We start from the raw sequence: 24,285 nt of genomic DNA on the forward strand, positions 1-24,285 counted from the left end.
TGAACTGTGTTATTATTTTTGTAACTTTTTGGGAGTCAAAAAAGTTTTTTCGGGGCGCCTGGGTGGCTCAGTTGGTTAAGCGACTGCCTTCGGCTCAGGTCATGATCCTGGAGTCCCGGGATCGAGTCCCACATCGGGCTCCCTGCTCGGCGGGGAGTCTGCTTCTCCCTCTGACCCTCCTCCCTCTCATGCTCTCTGTCTCTCATTCTCTCTCTCTCAAATAAATAAATAAAAATCTTTAAAAAAAAAAAAAGTTTTTTCAAAACAAGGGGAGAAGGATATGCTATAGAGGAAAACAGTAAATCTAGACATTTTTATTAAGTTCTATTAAAAAATATGAAAACACTTGAAATACTCAGTTTATAAAACACACTCATACTCAATCATTTTCTTATTTTGTGATAGCTAGTGCTATAAGCTAAAAATGTTACATTAACATCAACCCACCAGACTGCAAAAGCTTTACTTCCACAGAATTTAACAAATGTGCATCTTAATTAAGAGAACATCTATACTCATTGTATAAAAGATCTTAAAGTTATTTTTAAAAATAAAACTTTCCCCTTAAATTCAATAAGGGTTGATTTAGCTGATTTAGTCAGGGTCATGATAAGTTTATTTTACATTATTTCAGGTGATCCTGGGTAGATGCAGAGATGCAACATGCTAGGAAAATGGAGTTACTTTTCACAATTTCCAGCATAAAAGGGCAGTTCAGATTCAGAGTTGGATAGTCCCGGTTTACCTAAATTTGTCAAAATAACTGATCTCAGGATTTGTTTAAAAAAGACTGCAGGGATGCTGAACAAGCTCTACTTGAACAGAGCACTTCACCCTCCTCTACAAGTGCACCAACTCACAGACCATCATCAGGTCACCTGCTCAGCTCTTCACAATCAGCTGCTACCAAAAACAGACTGGCCCCTAGGATGCTTAGGCATCCCCCAACTACCAAAGGCTCTGGCTTCCCTAAGTCTCTTCAAGAGACACCCCATCCTCATAACAGGAGGGTGTGAGTTTAAGGTTTAAAATAATTTTGGCAACTGTCTGAGCCGCTTTACATCTAAGAAGGTGCCTACTGAATTCATACTACTCATTTGCTTTAAAGTTTCAGGTTTCAAACTTTCAGGAAGAATTGGAGTGTCCCTTTCATTTTCTTTCTCAGGATGTTGGGTAAACTCTGCTTTTCCAGTTCGGAGGTTCATTGCAGGACTTGGTTTAAGGTTTTTTAATAAGAAAGCTGGGTTTTCATTCAATTGCTGAGTTGCTTTTGGCTGAACAACTTCATTTGTAATATTTCTCAGTACTGGTGTGTCTGTGTGGGTGCTCACGGATTCACAGTTATAACGATTAATTATCTCACAGGCATTCCTAGAAGGCTCTTTCTGACAGTCAAATTGTTCAGGTATGGATATAAGGTTTTGATTCAATAAATGTTCACTCTTGCTATCTGTATTGTTTGGAGGCTCCTCTTCATCTTCACTGTTATCGCTGCTTTGTATGAGTCCGTATCTTTTCATATATTTTTTGGTTGCAAATGACATGTTGTTTGGTGAAATTAAACTAAGCCCCACTGTGCTTCTGTCTGTATTAATATGTAGAAGGCTAAAAGATGAGTCACAGTTATTTTGGTTTGATCGAGTGAGAGATAGTTGTGACAGCTGACTTTCATTTAAATATTTCAGAGCTATAGCATTTGCCTCCATGCTCAAATCCACACCGCTGGGGCTTAAGCCACTCATGCCAACATTAGCAAATGACATGTAGTTTAATCCAGAAATCACTGCTTCAGGGCTGATGCATGCTAACACACTGAAAGACACAAAAGAGTAGGCCATCATTTATCTTATTTTGAGCACCAAAATCATGTTATTCCAAATGTATTCCACTCCATGAAAGTAACAAAAGGTCTTCACTTTACTTCATGGTGCTTTTTTAGCTGAGTGCTCAAACATCTAAGTCTTAATGATTCAGATACATTCAAGAGATAAATATGATAAACTAGAAGGTAATCCATGATTCAAAGACTGAAAGTGGAACACAAACTAGTTTTCCTAAATTTATACGTCAGTCATGGTTTTAAGGACAAATACAGCACCCCAAAATATAAGAGCCATTCAATTTTGGCAAAATAAAACAAAAATAAAATCAAACAGAAAAAACATCTGATGATATAACATTTACAAACTTTGGTGAGTAGCTCAGAATATTAAATTGTTCACAGTTGAAGAGATTCCATTTGTAATGAGTGAAAAACATCAACCAGTCTCTGGATATGGACTAATGTGTGTATCTCTGTATACACTAATTTTCTTTCATTAGATATAATCTTCAACCCACTTTTGATTGGTGTTATCTCATTAACTAATTGACTTGCGTTCTTCCTTAATACCATAAATACAATAATAGCTGCTAATTTTTATTGATGCCTTATTATATGCCAGGCACTCTGCTAAATATTCAGTATCTCATTTAATCCTCACAGAAACCTTTCTTGGAGATGTCTTCCCTTTCCAATATTCTGACCTCATTCTCCACTCTCCAACACTTCACATTTGTGTCATTTACTGCAGTTCATATATTTAACTCACATTTTTTATTTATCATCTAACTCCTTCATGAAACCCCATGAGGGCAGGGATTTTTAACATATTCCCCCCCCCCAAACCCCCACCCCCGGTCAATATCCTTGGTGGCTGGAAACAGTCCTGGTCCGTAGTAGGCACTCATTAAATATTTACTAAATGAATAAAAGAAATAAGTACTATTATCTTGATTTTACTGTTGAAAAAACTAAGGAATAGAGATTTTTAACTGTTTTTCCTAACCCGAACAGCTAGGAACTGAAAAGCTGAGACCGGGTCTGCCTTATTCCCTGGGGCTCTACAACCACTGTTTCACTATACTGTATGCAACAACTTGTATTTTGCTATCAGTTTTTCTGTTCCCTAAAAATTAGAATCCTTTGTGTACCATTTGTTGTGGTAAACATTATATTCTGGTCAAAAACATTGATATGATTTTCCATATCACCCAGTGGAGCTGTTCTATATATGCCAGCCACTCCTGTATCCCTACCCCCATAAAACCCAAATAACGACCAGGTATTTTCATTCTGAGAAGCACCTGAAATTTTGAAGAAACTATTTCCAACCATTAATGTTCCTGAAACCAGTGATGTCATCACCAAACAATGGAACAGTGTGCTCAATAATGTTGGTCTTTAAAACCACCCTGTAATTTGTCTTTAATCTTCTTGGTACTTACTGCTTTGGAGACCATCTTAATATGATGGAAGAGATACCAATTTATCTAGACATTCTTCTTCTTCTTCTTTTTTTAATGATTTTATTTGAGAGTGAGCGAGTGAGAGAGCACAAGCAGGGAGGGCAGCAGAGGGAGAGGGAGAAGCAGGGGAGCCCGATGCAGGGCTCAATTGCAGGACCCTGAGATCATGACCTGAGCTGAAGGCAGACGCTTAAACCAAATGGGCCACCAAGCACCCCTAGACATTATTCTTTTATGAAATATTCATAGTGACATTATCTTCTGAATATAAAATCTTTTCCTACTTTGCCTATTTCTTCAAAATTATAAGCAATTTGCATAGTAAATCAGGAGATCTGTATATGTTAAAATATATATAGGTATAATATCTAGAGATAATATTAATGTAAATAATTTGGATAGACAAATAAAAACTTCTAGTTCAAACTGTTAAATATTTAGAAAAAGAAGGTCTAATTTGAATTAGATTTTCTTTTATAGAATAGCTAAAGAATCTGTATAAATCCATAAACCAGTCAATATCAGTTTAGAAGTTTCTTCAAGTTTCATTGTGTAACACAGCTCACTAGTTTCAATATGGGGTTAGGGGAACAACATGACTTTGAAAACAAAACAAATCAATAATACTCAGAACCAATGCATATAAACACTGGGGTAATTAAAGATGAGAAGCAAAAGGAGGCCATTCCACTAATCAAATCCTAACAGCCTTGAGCACAAATATACTATGGTAGAATCTCATTATATGGGCAGTCACAAAAGGATGATGAGAATCCATTTATGTTTGTATATGAGAGTCACAGGCTGACAATTAAGGAAGCTCAAAAATCATTCCAACTTACTTAAAGATGAAAACCAACCTTGACTTTACTGTCCTGTTTGAATCTCAATTAGTTACCTCCTACTTATCCTACATAGGGTTTTCAACTAATAAATAGAAAGGAAGAAAGCAACTAAAGAGACTACTTAAGATCTGTTTTGAATTTGAAAGGAATTGAAAATGCCTATAGAGGCTGTTGCCAGACACTAAAACCACAATCTCCATCTTCCCTACAATTTCTAGGGTTGTCTAGGACCTTCTTTCATTGCTCTGCTGCCCAATCTCTGCAGTGTTCTGGAACAGGAAAGCAGAAAGGAAATCTTTGTGGCACCTGGGTGGCTCAGGTTAAGTGTGTGTGCCTTCAGCTCAGGTCATGATACCAGGGTTCCTGGATCAAGCCCTGCACTGGGCTCCCTGCTCAGCGGGGAGTCTGCTTCTCCCTCTGCTCCCCACCCCCCCACTGCTCATATACACTCGCTCTCTCAAATAAATAAAATCTTAAAAAAAAAAAAAAAAAGAAAGGAAATCTTCCTTCACTTGTCTCAGCTACTCATCTTGAGGGAGGACCTACTCCTGAAGTCCAGAACTGAAACATGAAATAAGTTTTCAAATAGGTACAGTGACAAAGAATAGGTGGTATAGAGAACTAGGGGGAACAGTGTGGATTGTAAGAATTATACAGTACTTTCTTGGAATACTAAACTAATTTCTAACACTATTTCTATAGGACAATGTACCTTAAATTCTAAACAACCGCCTTATGAACTTTAAGCATACCAGTTATATATTATACTCATATGTGTTAAAAGATAACAAATCAAGACCATAATTAGTGACAATAAATACTACAGAGGTGCTAAGAAATAAAGCATTCACTGTAAGCTTCAGTGATGACCCAAATAGGTGGGATTTCACTAATTTAGCAAATGACTCATGGGAGGCCCAACAAATGTGGTAGAAGAAAAGAGGATTCAGAGATATATAAAGCTCACGATCTTGCTGGAAAGACTATCACAAGAACATGCCATAATCTACGAGGAACAAGGTCTTCTGACTAAAAACATCAATATTCTGGGGAAGGGTCCAGGAAACCTTGACAAAGGAGGTATCATGTGAATTCAGTTTTGAAGAATAGATAAGAGGATCTGGCAGGCAGAAAGGTCAAAAAGAGTATTCCAGGTAAAAGTAACAGCAAAGAACCTTGCAAATACCAATGCTGGGTAAACTGGAAGTTGGTAGAGAGTGATAGATTATACTAAAAAAATAAGTTTAAGACAAACTGTGAAACAATGTGAATTAATTAGATATTTAGATGGTCTTATGTTTGGAGTATTCTCTCAGCCTAAGATTAATGACAGACAAAATCTGACTTCTATGTGTTAGAAAGAGTTTCAGTGTAGTTTCATTTTTAAACCTTTCCTTTTTAAAAGTTTGCTTATTGATTGATTGATTGATTGGGGGGGGGCAAAGGGAGAGGGAGAGAGTCTCAAGCAGACTCCACACTGAAATGGTGCCCAATGGAGAGCCTGATCTCATGACCCCAAGATCACAACCTGAGCTGAAACCAAGAATCAGACGCTTACCCAACTGTGTCACCCAGGTGCCCCAGTTTCATTTTTAATAATAATAATAATAATAATAATAATAATATGTGGAACCCATTAATAATTGATAAAATATAAATTAAGAATAGCTTAAGATATTTTTGGACTAAATTAGCAAACACCTTTTAAAAGGGCAATTTTAGGCACTTGGGTGGTGCAGCTGGGCATCTGGCTCTTGGTTTTGGTTCAGGTCATGATCTCAGGGTCATGAGATCGAGCCCTGCATCAGGCTCCACACTCAGCACAGAGTCTGCTTGTTCTTTTCCCTCCCCTTCGCCCCCCCCCAAAAATCTTAAAAAGGGCAATTTTAATATGGGGTAATTATAATACAGTACGAAAATACTGCTAATGTTAGCTACCTCTCCTATGCGCTTCTACAACAAACTGTATCTGTCCTTTTCAAAGGAGGCAACAGAATATATTATAGTTGACTATCTGTGTGTCTTCTCCACTACACTATGAGCACTGTGAGGGCAAAGATGTCTTCAACAGGTTATCTTGTATGCCATGATGTCTCTCAGAGCTGGCTCAAAATAGAAGTTCAAAACGTATTTATTAAAGTAAAATGAGTGAAAGTACTGGTGAAATAGTAAGACATATAGCTGGTAAGACTGCAAAACCTTGGGGCGCCTGTGTGGCTCAGTTGGTTAAGCGACTGCCTTCAGCTCAGGTCATGATCCTGGAGTTCCGGGATTGAGTCCCGCATCGGGCTCCCTGCTCAGCGGGGAGTCTGCTTCTCCCTCTGACCCTCCTCCCTCTCATGCTCTCTGTCTCTCAAATAAATAAATAAAATCTTTAAAAAAAAAAAAAAAAGACTGCAAAACCTTACTCTTTCAAAAAGCAATGTAGCAACAGCTTTAACATTTTCCTACCTTTTTGACTTAGCCTTCTCATTTCTGAGTCTCTAACAAAATAATCCTAAAACTAAAAAAATGCAATCTTTGCAAAAAGATGTTCATCATAGCAACATTTAAAATAGTAAGAAATTGGGGCACCTGACTGGCTCAGTCAGTTAAGCATCCGACTCTTGATATCAGCGCAGGTGTAGTTCAAGCTAGGCATGGAGCCCACTTAAAAAAAAAAAAAAGTAAGAAACTGGGGTGCCTGGTTGGCTCAGACAGTAGAACATGTGACTCTTGATCTCAGGGTTGTAAGTTCAAGCTCCACGTTGGGTGTTGAGATTACTTAAAAATGAAAATCTTTAAAAAATAAAAATAAAAAAGTAATTTAAGAAATTGAAACTAACTTCACAAGTTCTTTTCAGTTCTGACAAGAAGAGAAGGGTAAGGTAAACAAATGCTATGTCTCATTTAATGGATTATTATATCCCTATTAAATATGATGCTTAGAAAGGGTTACAACAATTTGGAAACATTATTTCCTAATGTAAAGCCAAAAAAAATTTTTGGGTTTTTTTTGGTAGACACAGCATGGTCAAAACACAAAGCAGCAAACCATGTACCACCATGAGACCCCACCAAAAAAATTAAATAAGCAGTAAGCAATAGAGCAAAACAGTAACAAAACAAAACAACTTTGGAGTTTGGAGTTAGAGAAGAGCAGGCTTAAAATCATAGGTATGGGGCCTTAAGCAAATTGATACTTAATTTCCTTATCTATAAAACAGGAGTAATAGTGTCTACCACACAGATTACTGTTAAGGATTAAATGAAAAATACTGCATAGGCGATAGTCCAAGATGGTGGAGGAGTAAGAGAACTTAGTTTCATCTGCTCCCAGGAATTTAGCTAGATAGCCATCAAATCACCTGCAATTCAACTGGAGATCGAAGAAAAGAATAACTGCAACTCTACAAATAGAAAAGTGACCACTTTCTGCAAGGTAGGAGGTGCAGAGAAGTGAATCCGAGGTGATATATGGGAGGATAAACCGCAGAGGGGAGGGGGCCTCTGTCAGCCGGCTACCAGCAAGTGAGAGCACAAAATCAGAACTTTAAGAAGTCTGCTCCGCTGATGGACATTGGGGCCTGAAAAGTGCTCAGGTGGGTAAACGGGGCGGAATCCTAGGTGGGACAGCATGGTCTCAGGATGACACTAGTTGGGCTCAAAAAAAGCATAGAAGACACTACAGAATCCCTTTCTGGAAAAATAAAAGAACTAAAAATCTAATCAAGTCGAAATTAAAAAGGCTATTAATGAGATGCAATAAAAAATGGAGGCTCTAACTGCTAGGATAAATGAGGAAGAAGAGAGAATTAGTGATATAGAAGACAAAATGATGGAGAATAAAGAAGCTGAGAAAAAGAGAGATAAACTACTGGATCATGAGGGGAGAATTCAAGAGATAAGTGATACCATAAAGCAAAACAATATTATAACAATTGGAATCCCAAAAGAAGAGGAAAGAGAGAGAAGGGCAGAAGGTATATTGGAGCAAATTATAGCCGAGAACTTCCCTAATCTGGGGAAGGAAATAGGCATTCAAGTTCAGGAGGCACACAGAACACCCTCAAATCAATAAAAAGAGTCAACACCTTGACATATAATAGTGAAACTTGCAAATCTCAGAGACAAAGAGAAAATCCTGAAAGCAGCTCAGGACAAGAGGTCTCTAACCTACAAGGGTAGAAACATTAGACGGGCAGTAGGCCTATCCACGGAGACCTGCCAGGCCAGAAAGGATTGACATGATATATTCAGGGTGCTAAATGAGAAAATATGCAGCCAAGAATACTTTATCCAGTAAGGATGTCATTCAAAATAGGAGGAGAGATAAAATGCCTCCAGGACAAACAGAAACTAAAAGAATTTGTGATCACTAAACCAGCCTTGCAAGAAATATTAAAGGGGATCCTTTAAGGGAAGAGACAGCCCAAAAGTAACACAGACCAGAAAGGAACAGAGACAATATATAGAAACAGTGACTTTACAGGTAATACAATGGCACTAAATTCCTATCCTTTGATAGTTACTCTGAATATAAATGGGCTAATTGCCCCAATCAAAAGACACAGGGTATTGGATTGGATAAAAGAGCAAGACCCATCGATATGCTGTCTGTCAGCAAGAGACTCATTTTAGACCCAAAGACACCTCCAGATTGAAAGTGAGGGGGTGGAAAACCATTTATCATGCTAATTATCATGCATTTATCATGCTAATTTATCAAAAGAAAGCTGGGGTAGCAATCCTTATATCAGACAAATTAGATCTTAAACCAAAGACTGTAGTAAGAGATGAGGAAGGACACTATATCATAATTAAAGGGTCTATCCAACAGGAAGATCTAACAATTATAAAAATTTATGCCCCTAACATGGGAGCAGCCGATTATATAAACCAATTAACAAAATTAAAGAAACACATTGATAATAATACAATAAGAAATAGTAGGGGACTTTAACACCTCACTCACAGCAATGGACAGATCATCTAAGCAGAATATCAACATGGAAACAAGGGCTTTGAATGACACACTGGACCAGATGGACTTCACAGATATGCTCAGAGTATATTCCATCCTAAAGCAACAGAATACACATTCTTCTCGAGTGCACATGGACCATTCTCCAGAACAGATGATATACTGGGTCACATCAGGTCTCAACCGGTACCAAAAGATTGGGATCATTCCCTGCATATTTTTAGACCACAGTGCCTTGAAACTGGAACTCAATCACAAGAGGAAATTTGGAAAGAACTCAAATACATGGAGGCTAAAGAGCATCCTACTAAAGAATGGGTCAACCAGGAAATTAAAGAAGAATTTTTTTTTTTTTTAAAGTCATGGAAACAAATGAAAATGAAAATACAACTGTTCAAAACCTTTGGGATGCAGCAAAGGTGGTCCTAGGAGGGAAGTATGTAACAATAAAAACTTTTCTCAAGAAACAAGAAAGGTCTCAAACACACAACCTAACCTTCCACCTAAAAGAGCTGGAGAAAGAACAGCAAATAAAGCCTAAACCCCGTAGGAGAAGAGAATTAATAAAGATTAGAGCAGAAATCAATGAAATAGAAAGCAAAAGAACAGTAGAACAGATCAAGGAAACTAGGAGCTGGTTCTTTCAAAGAATTAATAAGATCGACAAACCCCTGGCCAGACTTAATTAAAAAGAAAAGAGAAAGGACCCAAATAAATAAAATCATGAATGAAAGGGGCAAGATCACAACCAACACCAAAGAAATACAATTATAAGAACATATGATGAGCAGCTATATGCCAACAAATTAAGCAATCTGGAAGAAATGGATGCATTCCTAGAGATGTATAAACTCCCAAAACTGAAACAGGAAGAAATAGAAAACCTGAACAGACCCATAATCAGCAAGGAAACTGAAGCAGTAATCAAAAATCTCCCAACAAATAAGAGCCCAGGGCTGGATGGCTTCCCAGGGGAATTCTATCAAACATTTAAAAAAGAATTAATACTTATTCTTCTGAAGCTCTTTCAAAAAATAGAAATGAAAGGAAAACTTTCAAACTCTTTCTATGAGGCCAGCATTACCTTGATCCCAAAACCAGACAAAGAGCTTACCAAAAAGGAGTATGACAGACCAATATCCCTGATGAACATGGAGCAAAAATTCTCACCAAAATACTAGCCAGTAGGATCCAACAGTACATTAAAAGGATTATTCACAACCAAGTGGGATTTATTCCTGGGTTGCAAGGGTGGTTCAACATCTGCAAATCAATCAATGTGATACAATACATAAATAAAAGGACAAGAACCCTATGATCCTTCCAACGGATGCAGAAAAAGCATTTGACTAAGTACAGCATCCTTTCTTGATTAAAACTCTTCACAGTGTAGGGACAGAGGGAACATACCTCAGTATCATAAAAGCCATCTATGAAAAGTCCACAGTGAATATCATTCTCAATGGGGCAAAACAGAGTTTTCCCCCTAAGATCAGGAACATTGCAGGGATGCCCACTATCACCACTGCTGTTCAACATAGTACTAGAAGTCCTAGTGTCAGCAATCAGACAACAAAAAGAAACAAAAGACGTCCGAATCAGCAAAGAAGTCAAACTCTCACTCTTTGCAGATGACATGATACTCTATGTGGAAAACCCAAAACTCCACCCCAAAATTCCTAGAACTCATACAGGAAATCAGCAAAGTGGCAGGATATAAAATCAATGCACAGAAATCAGTTGCATTTCTATACACCAACAGTGAGACAGAAGAAAGAGAAATTAAGGAATTGATCCCATTTATAATTGCCCAAAACCATAAGATACCTAGGAATAAACCTAACCAAAGAGGCGAAGGATCTGTACTAGAACACTCAGGAAAGAAACTGAGGAAGACAAAATGAAATGGGAAAATGTTCCATGCTCATGGATTGGAAGAACAAATATCATTAAAATGTCTAGGCTACCTAGAGCAATCTACATATTCAATGCAATCCCTATCAAAATACCATCAACGTTTTTCAGAGAGCTGGAACAAATAATCCTAAAATCTGTATGGAATCACAACAGACCCAGAATAGCCAAAGCAATTCTGAAAAAGAAAAGCAAAGCTGGTGGCATCACAATTCCGGACTTCAAGCTCTATTACAAAGCTGTCATCACCAAGACAGTATGGTACTGGCACAAAAAAGAGACACAGAGATCAATGGAACAGAATAGAGAACCCAGAAATGGACCCACAACTATATGGTCAACTAATCCTTGAAAAAGTAGTAAAGACTATCCGATGGAAAAGACAGTCTCTTCAACAAATGGTGTTGGGAAAACTGGATTGCAACATGCAGAAGAATGAAACTGGACCACTTTCTTACACCATACACAAAAAGAAATTCAAAATGGATGAAAGACCTACGTGTAGGACAGGAATCCATCAAAATCCTAGAGGAGAACACAGGCAGCAACCTCTTTGACCTTGGCCACAGCAACTTCTTGCTAGACACATCTCCAAAGGCAAGGGAAACAAAGGCAAAAATGAACTACTGGGACCTCATCAAGATAAAAAGCTTTTGCACAGCAAAGAAAAAAGTTAAGCATCTGACTCTGGCTCAGGTCATGATCCCAGAGTCCTGGGATCGAGCCCTGCATCGGGCTCCCTGCTCAGGGGGGGAGTCTACTTCTCTCTCTGCCCCTCCCCCTGCTCATGCTCTCTCTCTCTCTCTAATAAATAAAAATAAAATTTAGGGCACCTGGGTGGCTCAGATGGTTAAGCGCCTGCCTTCGGCTCAAGTCATGATCCCAGGGTCCTGGGATCGAGTCCCAAATCGGGCTCCCTGCTCAGTAGGGAGCCTGCTTCTCCCTCTGCCTCTCTCTCTCTCTCTGTCTCTTATGAATAAATAAAATTTTAAAATAAATAAATAAAATCTAAAAATAAAATAATTTTAGAAAAAGAATAAGAGGAAAAACAAAAGTAAAGCTTTAATAATAAATGAGTTTGGTATGGATACAGTTTTTTCCTATATTTTACAAAGTAAGTTTATATTACCTTGAGAATGAAAACAAAACAAATAGCAAACTCTATTTCCAAAGCTCTACAATATTTTATACAACAACTTATACCGTATAATATGACTTAAAAAATTTTTTTCATATGAAGATATAGCTATGTTACTGTTAGGTTTTTGCCAGCCTACCCCTCTACGGAAATACTTATTTTAACATATTGCTTTGAACTGAAAACAATTTTTTTCATATTGGCTTTCACTTCCTTGAGAAAATTATCTTTATGAAGTTAAAATCCTATCTATGAATGTATATCCATGAGTTTTTCAACTCACATAATCAAATTTTAAAAATGGATAAAGACCACAATATTAAAATGCTTAAAAAAAACATTTTTTAAATTGTATATATAGTAAAACTGCAACTGTTTCTTAAAAAGCTTATTTTCTTCAGATGTTATAAGTTCAATGACATCTTCTTCATTTTCTAAAACACCAACCTTGAGCATGTATACTTTTCATAGTATAAATTTATAATGTAAATTATTATTTAAATAAAGAACAAAATAATCCTGATTAAAACAATGACTACCCCACACTGATAAATCAAAAAAACTTTACTTCCCATTTCATTTTTCTAAAGCATCTAAAATACCAATCAAGTTCATTATATACTGGAAATTTATTATTTCCAATCTGTCATTATAAAGACATTAAAACTGGGTAACCACTCTGAAGAAACAATTACTTAAAATCCCCCCCCCGCCCCCGCCAAAGGCACCTCACCAAAATATATTGTTCCACACAGATAGCAGGGTGATTTGTATATTCCAACATACATTATGTAGCCGCCATCTCACAGTATTGAGATAAAACCTTCAAAAATGCTAGCCTTACTCTCTTACACTGTTGGTAGGAAATGTGAATTGATGCAACTATTTTGGTGGGCAATGGCAGCAACTACCAAAACTTGAAATGCACATATCCTTTGATCCTGCCTACTTCTAAGAGTTTATTCAACAAATATACTTGTACAAATTCCTATAGAATTATGTTTACTTAGCATTGTTTGAAATAAGAAGAGATTCAGCCTAAAAGTCCATTAACAGAGGACAGGTTCACTATCTTATAGTATATGGGTACAACAGAATATTATGCAGCTGTTTAAATGCATGCAAAAGAACTGCATATACCTATAAAGAAAATACATAATTTTAAGCGAACAAAACAAAAGAAAACAGAAATAAACTGCAATACTCTTCAAACCCACATACACTTGAACACGCATGGAACATTTCCACAGAATACAAAAGAAACAGTTAAGAGAAGTAACCTTGGGGGAGCTTTTACATTTTACCTGATATTCTTGTGCGTTATTTAATACTTTCTTAAATCATGAGACCGTATTACTTTTACAACTAGAAAACAATAAAAATAATTAACAGAAAACATGCTAATCTTAATAATATAATTCGCAGATTTTAAAAACAAGTATGTGCTAAATCACCTTTGATGAAGAGGAATCTGAACAGAAGAACATGGCCAATTGTAATTGGTAAGCAATAAGTCAGCTTTGTAGGACTATACTGTTCAAAACACACTCCTAAGGAAAGGAATGTTTTTGCCTTTTAGATGGCACAACTGCGTTAACTGAATATCCAGTAGCTGACACAGACCCTGCCACCTCCAGGGAGACCTTCCAACCACCAGAAATGAGTAAGAGTCCATTTCTTTCTCCAAGACTCCCAGAGCATTTTGTTGGCATCTTCACCCAGGAGACACCCCACAGTATCTCTTACGTATGTAAAACCCACTCTTCTACTATAGGGTAGAGATGGTTTCTTTGTTATCACACACATAGTAGGCCCTGAATAAATGATGAATCAACTGAATTGAGTGGCGAGCTTATACCTTTTTCTCATAAGATTGCTGCAATACATCTAAATTTTTTTCATCTTTTTTAAAAAATGTATTTATTTGTCAGAGTGAGAAAGAGAGAGAGAGCATGCACAAGCAGGGGGAGAAGCAGGCTCCCTAAGCAAGGAGCCTGATGCGGGACTCAATCTTACCCTGAGATCATGACCTGAGCCAAAAAGAGATGCTTAACAGACTGAGCCACCCAGGTGTCCCCTAAAATTTTTTCATCTTTTAAAACAAGCTTTACACAACTATATGATGCATCAAATCCTTGACAAAACAGGAAAGTCTATCCGATGGAAAAGACAGTCTCTTCAACAAAAGGTGTTAGGAAAACTGGATAGCAACATGCAGAAGAATGAAATTGGACCACCTTCTTACACCATACACAAAAAAATAAATTCAAGATGGATGAAAGACCTAAATGTGGGACAGGAAACCATTGAAATCCTAGAGGAGAACACAGTCAGAAACCTCTTTGACCTCAGCCATAGCAACTTCTTACTAGACATGTCACCACAGGCAAGGGAAACAAAAGCAAAAATGAACTATTGGGACTTCATCAAGATAAAAAGCTTCTGCACAGTGAAGGAAACAATTAACAAAACTAAAAGGCAGCCTACGGAATGGGAGAAGATATTTGCAGATGACATATCTGATAAAGGGTTAGCATCCAAAATCTACAAAGAACTTATCAAACTCAACACCCAAAAAACAAATAACCCAGTTAAGAAATGGGCAGAAGACATGAACAGACACTGTCCCAAAAAACACATCTAGATGGCTAAAGACACATGAAAAGATGCTCAACAATAATACTCATCAGGGAAATACAAATCAAAACCAGGATGAGATACCACCTCACACCTGTCAAAATGGCTAAAATTAACAACACAAGAAACAACAGGTATAGTGTTGGTGGGAATGCAAACTGGTGTAGCACTGGTGCAGCCCCTCTGGAGAACAGTATGGAGGTTCCTCAAAATGTTAAAAATAGAACTACTCTACGATCCAGTAACTGCACTACTAGTTATCTACCTAACAGATACAAAAATACAGATTCAAAGGGGTACGTGCACCCTGATGTTTATAGCAGCATTATCAACAACAGCCAAACGATGGAGCCCAAAGGTCCACTGACCGATGAATGTAAAAAATGATGTGGTATATATATAAAGTGGAACATTACTCAGCCATCAAAAAGAATGAAATCTTGCCATTTGCAACGATGTGGATGGAGCTAGAATGTATTATGCTAAGTGAAATAAGTCAGATAGAGAAAGACAAATATCGTATGATTTCACTCAAATGTGGAATTTAAGAAATAAACAAACATAGGGGGAAAAAGAAAAAAGGGAAACAAACCATAAGAGACTCTTAAAGATAGAGAACAAACAGGGTTGATGGAGGGAGGTGGGTGGGAAATGGACTAAATGAGTGATGGGTATTAAGGAGGGCATTTGTTATGATGAGCACTAGGTATTGTTTGTAAGTGATAATCACTGAATTCTAGTCCAGAAACCAATATTGCACTGTATGTTAATTAACTAGAATTTAAATAAACATTTGGAAATCAGTAAATAAATGAAACAAATTTGCAAGTTACCTGGCGTGATCCACTTTATGTGCATTTTTATTCACTTTAGTGGGAGAGTCAATTTTTACTCCAAGGCTTCTGAGTTGTTTAAGAGTTGCATTAAGTACACAATCTTTGTCTACCAGACCTGAATCACTTTTTTTTTTCTTTCTATGGTAAACATTTTGTGTTCTGGTGCATTCGTGGCTGATAATTACTGCTTTGGTAGATGGCTGCTCATTTTCTTTGGAGGAGTTATTCAGTAGGTGGTTCACTTGACTCTGATGAAAAGAAAAAAGATATATTTGAAAAACCACTATTAACAATCTTAGGAAACAAAAATGTAAATAGCAGCTTAAGTAAGGCCGGGGAAAAGCAAAATAATATCTAGCCAAATTCTACAAGGAATCAGATATATTTGGAAGTTTTTTATATTATGAGGCTTTTATAAAGGAAGCTCATCTCAACGAATGATTTCATCAGACCCTAGAAGAAATTTAGAGTGTTCAGAACTTGTTCATTTTAAAACTAACAGATTTAAAATCATTTGAGTAATATTTCAATTTTTTTCAAGGGTTTATAATAACTATAAACAAAAGTTTTAAATCATGCTTTCATTTGAAAAATGGTAATGTTTCAGAGTTATAAATTAGATCTTTGTTACTTTCAGAATTTGACTCCTCTCTTTTCTCCCTCTGAATGAGAATGACCTGTGATACTACCTCTGCCTTCCTAACATTAGAACCTATTTCATTCCCTGAGCACACAGCTATTAGCACAAGTATAGGACCCAGCAGGCAAATATCAATTATGTGTTCACTGATGAATACTTAGGGCGCTATGAAGTATGGAGAATTCAGATGTTCCAAAGTCTACAGTTTGGATGGAAGTGACAGGGTCATTCAACTTCAAGTCTTAGTTTACATTCTAATTTTTCCAAGATGACTAGATGACTATTTCCTCCAACCAGAATTATCCCTTTTTATTCCATGCTGCCTTTGCTTACAGCACTTCTCAGCCTATCCTGTAATTGTTTGCTACTGGTATCCATGTGCTATTTCCCCTAGGTTCTCGAGAGCAGAGACTAACATATTTATCTTTACATTATTCACTTAGTTCACTGTGTTTTTTCTTTAAGATTTATTTATTTTTTTTTAAGATTTTATTTATTTATTTGAGACAGAGAGAATGAGAGACAGAGAGCATGAGAGGGAGGAGGGTCAGAGGGAGAAGCAGACTCCCTGCCGAGCAGGGAGCCCCATGCGGGACTCGATCCCGGGACTCCAGGATCATGACCTGAGCCAAAGGCAGTCGCTTAACCAACTGAGCCACCCAGGCGCCCAAGATTTATTTTTTTGAGAGACAGAATGAGATGGGCGGAGGGGGTAAAGGGGAAGGCAGAGGGAGAGAATCCTCAAGCAGACTCCCGGCTGAGTGCAGAGCCCCCTGCAAGGCTCAATCTCATGACCCATGAGATCACGATCTGAGCTGAAATCAAGAGTTGGATGCTTAACGGACTAAGCCACCCAGGTGCCCCTTTACTTAGTTCACTTTCTTAGACTAAGCTAAGTATTCAGTAAAAATCTGCTTACCTGAATGCAATATTACCATAGATATTCTCCTACTTTACAATTTTCAAACTTCTGCAAACTGTTCCTTATTTTTTCTGGTACTTACTTTACTTTTTGTTTTGTTTTGTTTTTAAGATTTTCCCCTGGCTATCTAAGTATCTGATGACTGGCATGTTTATACAAAATTACTGAATTTAGGTTATCATAATCATGAAAAGCTAAAAGAAATAAATTATGTCATTAATTTGGGGAAAATCTTTTTATATCAAGGTCCCAATCAGTTTAAAGATAGGAGAGCCTTAACTAGTCTACCCTAAATAATCATCTCAGAAAAGATGAAATGTATTACATTTTCTTACCAATAAATCCTGGTATATTTTCTGATTATCTGATGGTTGATTAGGCAAGGGTTGCATTACTTGCTCAATTTTTGGTTCCCCTGACGTTACAGAGTTGTTACTGGCACCCTCTGTTGGTCCACTCTGTAAGCACATGCTTACATTTTCTGCCAGCTCGGATTTCGGAAAGAACACAGGCACATCAGGTTTTTTTCTCACCATTGGAGAAGAGCTGCTTGAAAGGATATAAATAATGTGTCAGTTATCAATATACCTTTAACATATATTTAAAGTGCAGTAACTTGGAAATAAAGGGATAAGACTCAAACAGCATTCTGGTTTGTATTTTCAGCTCTCACCCTGATAGGCTGTACATAAACCAGATCATAACACCTTTTTAAGTCATGTTATTTATAGTCAGACTTTTTTTTTTTTTTTAAGATTTTTATTTATTTATTTGAGAGAGAGACAGAGATACGGACAGAGAGCACAAGCTGGAAGGAGAGAGTGCTCAGCAGGGAGCCACCCAGGTGCCCCAGACAACTTTTTTTGAAAGCTGGCAAACAACCTGTTGATTTCTCCTGAACTTGATGCAAGTATCTAAAAATTTTAAATATATTATTTGTTTACTTTAAGTTTTGAAATATAGTTAAGATCCCTGGCAAGGGGTGCCTGGGTAACTCAGCTGGTTAAGCGTCTGCCTTCGGCTCCAGTCATGATCCCCGGGTCCTGGGACCGAGCCCCGCATTAGGCTCTCTGCTCAGTGGGGAGCCTGCTTCTCCCTCTCCCTCTGCCTGTGGCTCCCCTTGCTTGTACTCTCACGCTTGCTCTCTCTGTCAAATAAATAAAATCTTAAAAAAGAAAAAAAAAGATCCCTGGCAAGTAAGAGTTCATAAGGTGCCATTTATAATCACATTACATATTTGGTAGTATTTCTTTCCTTCTTTATGCTTTTACATATTTTCCAAATTCTATACAATGACCATTTATTACTTTCAAAACTTAGCATATAAATACATATTTTTAAATTTACTATGGAAAGCAATATTAAAAAACATTTCTTACAAGAACAATAATGTGGCTATTATAGAGAAAGGTAATAATAAATATTAGCTAGCAGAAAGCTTATTACAGGGCAGGCATTATTTTAAGTGTATCCTCTTAAAAAATCCTTACCAAAAAGACTTGTAAGATAGATACTACATATTATGCCTATCTGACAGATGAGGAAATTGAGGCACAGAGAGGTTAGCTAACTGCTCAAAATTATACCAAATATGAAAAAAATAAAACTCAGGTTTTTTTTTTAAGATTTAATTTATTTGAGAGAGAGAGATGGCAAGAATGGGGTTAGGAGAGAGGGAGAGAGAGAAGCAGACTCCCCCCTAAGCAGGGAGCCCAACATGGGGCTCAATCCCAGGACCTTGAGATCATGACCTGAGCTGAAGGCAGACGCTTACCCAACTGAGCCATCCAGGCGCCCCTCGTACATAGTTTAATACCTAGAGAAAACCACTATTAACATTTTAGAGTACTTTCATCTATACTTTTTTTTCTTTACAGGTAGTATTTTCTCTGAAAAACTATACCATACCAAAGGTAGTTTTGGAGACTGCTTTTTAAAACCTAACATTATATATCATGAGTATCTTTCCATTTCACTAAATATGCTTAAAAACAAGTTTTAATTGTTACATAGTATTTCATTTTTTTAAAAAGATTTTTATTTATTTGACAGAGAGAGAGACAGCCAGAGAGGGAACACAAGCAGGGGGAGCTGGAGAGAGAGAAGCAGGCTTCCTGCAGAGCAGGGACCCCCACACGGGGCTCGATCCTAGGACCCTGGGATCATGACCTGAGCCGAAGGCAGGCGCTTAACCAACTGAGCTACCCAGGCATCCCATATTTCATTTTATAGGTATAATTTTTCTAACCATACATCTCTTCTTTAAAACTCAGCTTATTTCCAATTTTTCCCATATTGCTTAATATTTTTTTTAGAGGGGGGGCAGGGGCAGAGACAGAATCTTAAGTAGGCTCCATGCCCAGTGTGTAAACTGATGTGGTGCTCGATCTCACAACCCTGAGATCAAGACCTGAGCTGAAATCAAGAGTCGGATGCTTAACCAACTTGAGCCACCCACGTGCCCCCCATACTGCTTAATTTTAACTTGATATGAAGTACCCAGTACTCACTGGGTATATGATAAGCTCAGTAAATATTAGCTGAAATGAATATTTGTAAAATACCAGTTAGGATATAATTCTTTTTTTTTTTTTTTTAAGATTTTATTTATTTGCGAGAGAGAATGAGAGACAGAGCATGAGAGGGAGGAGGGTCAGAGGGAGAAGCAGACTCCCCGCTGAGCAGGGAGCCCAATGCGGGACTCAATCCCGGGACTCCAGGATCATGACCTGAGCCGAAGGTAGTTGCTTAACCAACTGAGCCACCCAGGCACCCTAGGATATAATTCTAAGAAAAAAATCAATAAATTTGACCACATAAAAATTTTTACATGGCAAAAAACATCAAAGTCAAAAAACAACTGACAAACTGGAAAATATTCACAACATATACTACAAAGAGCTAACATCTCTAGTATATAAGAACACTTAAAAATTGGAGGACAAAGGACCTAAAACTCTAGCAGAAAAATGGTGAGAGACATAAACTGACAATTCACAAAAATATGGAAATAACTCTCAACATGAAGTGATCCAACTCATGCATAATTTTTAAAATGAGAATTAAAACACCACCAATACCATTTATCACCTATTAGACTGGTAAAAAATTTTTTAAATATGGCAACATATTTTGTTGGCACAGCTGTGGGAAAACAGGTAATCTCATTCATTGCCGCTGAGATGGCAAACTGGTATAACCTTCTGCAGGGAAACTTGGTAATACTTAACAAAATTACATATGCACTTAACTTTGGATGCAAAAATCCCACTTCTAAAACAATTTAAAAATATACATGCCACCAGGTAATCACTGTAGCAATGTTTGTAATTGAAAAATACTGGGAACAGTCTTTTTTTTAATTTAAGATTTTATTTATTTATTTGAGAGAGAGAGAAAGCACAAACAATGGGGAGAGGCAGAGGGAGAGGGAGAAGCGGGGCTCGATCCCAGGATCCGGGACCCTGGGATCGAGGCTCACATCAGGCTCCCTGCTAAGTGGGGAGCCTGCTTCTCCCTCTCCCACTCCCCACCCCCTGCCTGTGTTCCCTCTCTCACTGTGTCTCTGTCAAATAAATAAATAAAATCTTTAAAAAAAAAAAAAAAAGAAAGAAACGAGTATCATAAGAAAATACAGACACATTTGCTCATTTGTGCAAAGGAAATACAAGAAAGGTAATAAAGTAACTGAAGAGATTGGTTATCTAAAGGAGACGGGTGGGAAAAGGGATAGGAAAAAGGGGGATTTGGGAATAGGGTGGCAGAAATGAGAATGGAGCAACTTTTCTTTGAGTATATATACCCTTTTTATCTAATTTGGTCTGTTAAAACCACAGTAATGTTTCAGATACCTAAAGAACAAATAAAATCAACCAGAATACGGAGCGACCCTCAAGTGGAATACAAGCAGTAACAAATCCACCTAATGGTATTACAAACAAATAACATAACCACATAAGGAAACACAAAAGAAAATAGCCTACCTAAATAACTATGGAAAAAGGTATTTTCATTGGATGCTGTAAGGCTAAAGGTAAAAGAATTATAAATATACATACTCTAGTAAATCCATTTCAGAATTCTAAGCAATTCTGAAATTACTTTATGTGTACACTAGAATTGAACAAATAAGTAACTATAGTGTACATGAAAGCCAGGTTTCTCACTATTGGGGAAAGAAGGTATAAATAAGAAAAAGGGATGTGCTGAATTGGAGTCAGAGGAATGGAATGAGGTCAAGGATTTTCAAATATAGATAGATACATGTAGAAATAAATAAGGGTGTGTGTGTGTGTGTGTGTGTGTGTGTGTAGAAATAAATAAGAGTGTGTGTGTGTCCTAGCTAAGAGGGCCTAGAAGCACAGATACAAAGTAGCAATGATATACATACTGCTCAGATCTTGGCTTCTAAATATGTTCTGATACAACTGCTCCTGGTTTCTGTAGATGATTCCAGAGTTGGGGCAGGGAAAATACAAGATGAGCCTGGAACATCTTGTGGTGCAAAAAATAAGAACATGCTTGAAAAAGGATGAGGGCTTTTCCAAAGGAAACAGAAGCCAATCTAAATGAGCTCCCAAAGACCAAAGCTGGAACAATTTAAGCAAATAAAGTAAGTAATAGTTTGAACTATAACTCATAGAATAAAAGAAATGTTCAGGAGTCTACACTGACATAAATAAATGAATACATAAGCAGAGAAGAAGGAAAACAGCTTTTCCTTACAGAAGAAATCTAATTTACAAATACAGAAGGAATGAGGAAAATACAAAATCATCAATACTCAAATACTATGGTAATCATCACGATAGGTTTATCTATAGATGGATGATAAAATCAGAGGGAGAAAGCTCAAGAAGAGAATATTTACAGTCTCAAAGTATCTGCCTCAAGGTATTTATTAACTACAAAGGGAAAAATTTTAACTTTATAGTGATAAAAACTAACAGATGTCACCTTAACTGAGTGTTCAAAGTTAGTAACATATGTGACATCATGTAATCCACTGATAGGACACATTGAGAAGGCAGGGCCAAAACACCTCTTTGCAGTAATCTTGCCAAAAATGCAAAACTTCAGTTTAATCATGAGAAAGTATCAAACAAACCCAATTAAGGACATTCTACAAAATAACTGACTCATCAAAAGTGTCAAAGTCATGAAAGACAAGAAAAGACTGAGGATCTGTCACAGATTGGACTAATGAGACTTAACTAATAAACCAATGTGAAATCCTATATTGGTTCCTGGAACAGAAAAGTACATTACTGGAAAAACTGGTACAATGAGAATTTGCAGTTTAGTATAGTATTGTACCAATGTTAATTTCCCGGTTTTGATCATTTTACTATGGTTATAGAAGCTGTTAAGAATAGGGAAACCTAGGTGAACTCTACTATTTTTCTAACTTTTCTGTAAATCTAAAATTTCAAAATAAAAATGTTTAAAGCAAGATATAATTCTATATTTAGTTTCTTTTTCTCAAATAAAATTTGATTAAGAAGTCTGAGATCAGGGTGCCTGGGTGGCTCAGTTGGTTAGGCATCTGCCTTTGGCTCAGGTTGTGATCCCAGGATCCTGGGATCAAGCCCTGCATCGGGGTCCCTGCTTGGTGGAGAGCCTGCTTCTCCCTCTCCCCCTGCTCGTGCTCTCTCTCCCGCTCTCTCTTTCTCTCTCAAGTAAATACATAAAATCTTAAAAAAAAAAAAAAGTTAAAAAAAGTCTGAGACCCTGAAGAAGGAATAACAAAAATATAATGCACAAATATTTTAACAAATAATAAAATTTACAAATAGAGATTATTATAATCACCATTTAGTACCTCAGACACAAAAACACACTGTTCTTAAAATCAGGAAGGAGCTCTCCAAGTCACCCAGTCCATCCCTTCCTTAAGAGGAAACTGCACTTAAACCAGTAAAGACCCCCAGTGAATTTATCCTAAACTCAAAAGAACTTCAGTGAAATTATGTTGTATAATTTCCTTTAGTATCCAAATTTGGTATACTTAATTAAATACCAAGAATTAAATCTTAAGAAAAAAAATTTTTTGAGTATAACTGACATACAATGTTACATTAAATCTTTTTTTTTTTTTAAAGATTTTATTTATTTATTTGACAGAGAGAGCGGGAACACAAACAGGGCGGTGGGGAGCAGCAGGCAGAGGGAGAAGCAGGCTCCCCGCTGAGCAGTGAGCCTGAAGCGGCACTCGATCCCAGGACCCCGGGACGATGACCTGAGCTGAAGGCAGACGCTTAACCAACTGAGCCACCCAGGTGTCTTATACACAGAGAAAAAGTACCTGTTTAAAAACCTTAAGTGGAGACAAAGCAGGAAAGAATGTCCAATGGAAAAAAGACAGTCTCTTCAACAAATGGTGTTGAGAAAATTGGACAGCCACATGCAGAAGAATGAAACTGGACCATTTCATTACACCACACACAAAAATAGACTCAAAATGGATGAAAGACCTAAATGTGAGACAGGAATCCATCAAAATCCTTGAGGAGAACACAGGCAGCAACCTCTTCGACCTCAGCCACAGCAGCTTCTTCCTAGAAACATCGCCAAAGGCAAGGGCAGCAAGGGCAAAAATGAACTATTGGGACTTCATCAAGATAAAAAGCTTTTGCACAGCAAAAGAAACAGTCAGCAAAACCAAAAGACAACCGACAGAATGGGAGAAGATATTTGCAAATGACATATCAGATAATCTATAAAGAACTTATAATCCAATCAAGAAATGGGCAGAAGACATGAACAGATATTTCTGCAGACATCCAAATGGCCAACAGACACATGAAAATGTGCTCAACATCACTCGGCATCAGGGAAATATAAATCAAAACCTCAATGAGATACCACCTCACGCCAGTCAGATGGCTAAAATTAACAAGTCAGGAAATGACAGATGTTGCGAGGATGAGGAGAAAGGGGAACCCTCCTACATTGTTGGTGGGAATGCAAGCTGGTGCAGCCACTCTGGAAAACAGTATGGAGGTTCCCCAAAAAGTTGAAAATAGAGCTACCCTATGACCCAGCAATTGCACTGGTGGGTATTTACCCCAAAGATACAAAAGTAGGGATCCGAAAGGGTACG

General features: G+C 37.3%; 1 protein-coding gene across 1 annotated transcript in view; it reads right to left on the minus strand.

The window, feature by feature from the left end:
- Positions 1–337: 337 nt before the first annotated feature.
- STIL (STIL centriolar assembly protein) overlaps positions 338–24,285 on the minus strand; it is a 44,511-nt gene continuing 20,563 nt past the window's right edge. The window contains exons 10-13 of the mRNA XM_044913842.1: positions 21,167–21,174; positions 17,519–17,732; positions 15,619–15,869; positions 338–1,812 (exon numbers count right to left, since the gene is read on the minus strand). Coding sequence (XP_044769777.1) covers positions 1,026–1,812; positions 15,619–15,869; positions 17,519–17,732; positions 21,167–21,174 — 1,260 coding nt within the window. The 3' untranslated portion in view covers positions 338–1,025. The remainder of the gene's footprint in view (positions 1,813–15,618; positions 15,870–17,518; positions 17,733–21,166; positions 21,175–24,285) is intronic.

The sequence above is a fragment of the Neomonachus schauinslandi genome, chromosome 4 (genome assembly GCF_002201575.2).
Source record: "Neomonachus schauinslandi chromosome 4, ASM220157v2, whole genome shotgun sequence".
In the NCBI taxonomy this organism is placed as follows: Eukaryota; Metazoa; Chordata; class Mammalia; order Carnivora; family Phocidae; genus Neomonachus; species Neomonachus schauinslandi.